A 4,379-nucleotide genomic window follows, 5' to 3' on the forward strand; every position below is an offset into this window, starting at 1 on the left:
ATTAATTGCATAGAGAAAAACATCACGGTGTGTGAATGAAATCTAAAGAGGACGTGTGTTTTTATTTAAATTTGGTAAATTAGATTAGGTCAAACTCTTATCTACTTTTCACAACTCTAAAATCAANATTAAGAAAAAGGACAAATCATACAAAATATANANAGGAACTATATATTATTTAATAATGCTACTCGTAATAATACATTATTTATAAAGTTTATATATCATAACTGCTATTGAAAGGAAAAACCAAGTAAATATGGAATGACTAAGATAATATATAACAGCAAGCCTTTAAGCTACCNCTTGTAATTCNGAACTTTTGCTGTGATCATGCGATAGATATTGTCGGTTAAGTTGTTCAAGAACCTAAAATATAGTTGTCGCCATGGACAATTGAACAAATTGGAGCCACAAGTTACACATAAGCCTGTAATGAATCCAAGTATCATACTCACATAAAATGCACCATTAACAGCAAAATTTTCATCTTCCTTTGATTCATCAACATTTGCTTCATCTGGTGGTTCCTCTGCGCCACACAATTTGTCAAGTGGCTTCCCACAAAGATTGGAATTATATTCATAACTTGAAGCCTCAAAACTTTGTAGTTGAGTGCCAATTGGAATTTGTCCTGATAAATTATTATGAGATAAATCCAACATGGTAAGCCGATCAATTTGGGTAAGGCTAGTAGGAATTGAACCCAATATTTGGTTTCTTGACAAATCAAGAAATTCAAGTGAGGTTAGCCTTCCAATATTAGAGGGAATTTTTCCTGTCAAATTGTTTCTTGATAAATTTAATGATATGAGNTCAATCAAATCCTCTATCTCAATTGGAATTTCTTCTGATAATTNGTTGCTTGAAAGATCAATGCTTTTCAACAACAATAACTCATTGTTTAAGAATATATGATCTGCACCTTTCCATGTCAACAATGAATACAAATCATAGTAGTTCATGTATGTCCAATCTTTGAGTTTATTGAATGAAATAGTCATTTTCGTCAATCCTTGTATTGCAACTTTACTCCAAAACCATTCCGGAACAGAATCTGATATTCCACAGTTAGAAATGTCAAGAATTTCAATGTCATTTTGTCAGGGTATAAGGAGGGGGTAATCGTAAGGGTTGGAAAGCATAAGAGAAGGAGAAGAAGGTATAGGAGAGAAGGAGAAGGAGACCAAACGGTGGAGTACAGTGGACAAGTTGACCGAACGGTTTACTAAGGAGAGCAAGTAGGCCGAACGGTGGAAGGCTGGGTAGCAAGCTGACTGAACGGTTGACAAAAGGGGAGTGAGTTGAACGAACAATTGACAAAAGGAGAGCGAGTTGACCGAACGATAGATAAGTGGAGACGACCAGGCCGAACGGTTAGAAGTAGCGAGGAAGCATCCTAACTGTCACACAGTTAGGATGGGTGAGAAGATTATTAGACTAATAAGGAAGATATTCTAGAAAAGTTAATTAGAGTGATCAAAGCCATATATTAGGATATTATTCAGGACAAGATAACTATAATAAATAAATATACAGTCCAAAGAAATATACAATATATAATATTTATAATTAATGATAGATACTAGGGGATTATATAGGGGGATATTTACATTAAATATAGATATATTCTAGAGAGATATTTAGTAGGAGATGGGCGGGAAATACTATAGTATCAATAAGGCTACAGTCTAGGGTTAAAGGTATGCTTTGATTTGTGAGTCTTGCAAGAGAGGTTATGCTCTCAGGTAATTGATGGAGATTCTACTCCCAGTTATTAGAAATAATTGATGGAGGTTATGCTCCCAATTATTGTTTACCTTTGTTTATTCATACACTACCATCAATAAAAGATATTCATTCGTTCAATTCCATTCTTTTATTATTCTTTTGCTTGTTTTGAGTGTGTGAGATATTATTCTAGTTACGTTCCATATTCGGATACGTAANACATTTTGTGTATGGAACCATTTAGGGAAAGTTGGACCTAACTTGCAAGATCTCAACCCTATATAACCCAATTGAAAGGACGGGGTCCAGTTTTGGCTAAATTCTAAAGCCAATGAGTTGTCTGATAGATCTAACAACTGCAACTTTGACATGTTAGATAATTGAGAGTCACTGGTCACACCTCCCAAAGAGTTCAAATTCATTTTGAGAGTCTCCAACTGAGTAGGAAATCGAATATCTTTGGGAATCTTACCATTTAGCCTGTTTTCATCGAGAGATAAAGTTTTTAAAGATGAGAATACTGAGAAGTCTGGAAGTGTACCCTTGATTTGATTCATTCTCAGTTCTAACTCTTGCAGTGAGGATCTAGCACATCCTGACAAGTTTAGCATTATCAGTGGAAGCTCTTCATTGAAACTGTTATTTGAAAGGTGTAACGAACGTAAAGTACATGTGCTCCCCAATGATTTTGGAACTCCATCTTCCAATGAGTTTGATTGAAGTGATAGAGACTCTAACTGCGGTGGAAATTTGCTACTATCAGGTATATTTCCACTCAACCGATTCACAGAAAGATCCAATCTTTTCAAATTGGAGAACATTGAAAAGTCAGGTAAGGAGCCAGTTATTTGATTGTAACTTAGATAAAACTCTCGTAATGAGCGCCTCACACAGCCACCAGATAAGTTATTAACGATTGATGAAAAGGTCTTCAGTCATATTGTTTCCATATATGTTTAAATATTGTAAGGTGCTCATATCCATGAAGGATTCTATCGCTCCACCCTTAAGTCTATTAGAGGAGAGATCTAGCCGGTCAAGAAAATGCATCATCATACCAAAATGATTTGATGCAGGAGCCTTCAAGAGGTTATTACCACAGAGGTCAAACTCAAAAAGATTGTAACTGATATTTGACACCAATTGGAATATCATGGATGATGTAAACTTGTTCCAAGAGAGGTCAAAGACTGAAAGGGAAGTAGAAGAATTGAACTTTGAAGGGCTCAATGAATGGATGAAATGATCAGAAAGGCTACAATTAGACAAGCTTAATTCTATGAGTTTTGGTAAATTTCCAATGATTTGTAGCCAACTGTGAGAATTGTTAAGATTAGCCATCAAACTTAAGTCAAGATGGGTCAAAGAAGTGAGATTAGAGAACCCAAAACCTCCATCATGAAGTTTGAGAGTCCCATCATATACAAGATAAAGCTTCTGCAAGTTTGACAGTTTTCCAAGTTGAGAAGGTACATTTCCTTCTAAAGAGTTACCCTTGAGATCTAGATGTTGCAACTTGGAGAGATTTCCAAGTTGATAAGGGATTCAACCCTCCCTTCAAGATTTAAGTAATTCAAATGTGAAAGAAGACCAAACTGGCTTGGAATTGTTCTACCAGTATGTGGTGAGTTATGTTGCTACAGACAATACCTGTAGAGAATAATTCAAGTATGATCAGTGAAAGTGTCACATTAAAGTAAAAATAACAAAATTAAACATCGGAAAAGAAATAATGTAGAATGTGAGATAAAACTCAAGATGTCATAAATGTCTAATACATTATATAAACATAATCTTTTCCAAATAACCCGTCAGATTAAAATATAAATCCATCAATACCTTTCCATAGGTAACGATTAGAAGTGGTCCAAGACGAGAGCATGCCATATCTATCAACAAAGCCACCCTTTAAGTGGAGAAGTGCCTGCCTCTCCCTCTGCATGCACCTCACCCCTTTTGCACAAACATTGTCACCCTGAGATACAAAACACACAAAAATTAAGACTAGAATAAATTTGATATAAATTGGCATCATTTTTAAATTATGGTAATGAAAACTGTGAAATTAACAAACGCATAAGCTGATACCGTGAAGAATCACAATGCCAATGGCCTTATATATAATATACTCTAAGGACTAGAAACTTCTTTCAAGAATAAGGACTATAACTTCTTTCTAGAATAAGGACTCCAACTTTTTTCCGGAATAAGGACTAAAACTTGTTTCTAGAATAAGGACTAAAGCAGAGGAAAAAGAACAGAAGATTTAGAAATTTCTCGTCAAAAAATAAAAAAAGAATATAAAGAAGACTTGGAAAGATAAGCAGTCAAATTTTTTTCCATGATGTATGAAATTCCCATTTTTTTGTAAATTACATTTCCATTCCATTATTTGATGTTAAAATGTTTAAATGATTTTAATAAGTTATTTGATGTTCAAATAATATTTTTTTATACCTGACATAAGGGCTTTTAGTGTTAAACACGTGTAATGGATATTTTTAGAATTAATGTTATTTGGTTATTTTAATTAAAAGAAATACCAAATTGGTTTTATAATTCATCCCCTGACAAACTCTTTTATCTTTCATCACATCACCCGTAATTCCTATTTTTTTGGTTAAATACAAGGCACAATGCCATTTTTG

The 4,379-nt window shown here is 34.1% G+C and overlaps 1 protein-coding gene across 1 annotated transcript; it reads right to left on the reverse strand.

Moving 5' to 3' along the window:
* Window positions 1–299: 299 nt before the first annotated feature.
* On the reverse strand, window positions 300–2,552 carry LOC106778963 (MDIS1-interacting receptor like kinase 1-like). Its single transcript, XM_014666972.1, has 2 exons — window positions 2,018–2,552; window positions 300–1,057 (listed from the first exon to the last, which is right to left on the reverse strand). The coding sequence occupies exons 1-2, from the start codon at window positions 2,550–2,552 to the stop codon at window positions 300–302; spliced, it is 1,293 nt and encodes a 430-aa protein (XP_014522458.1).
* Window positions 2,553–4,379: the final 1,827 nt, after the last annotated feature.

The sequence above is a fragment of the Vigna radiata genome, unplaced genomic scaffold, assembly GCF_000741045.1.
Source record: "Vigna radiata var. radiata cultivar VC1973A unplaced genomic scaffold, Vradiata_ver6 scaffold_299, whole genome shotgun sequence".
NCBI lineage: Eukaryota > Viridiplantae > Streptophyta > Magnoliopsida > Fabales > Fabaceae > Vigna > Vigna radiata.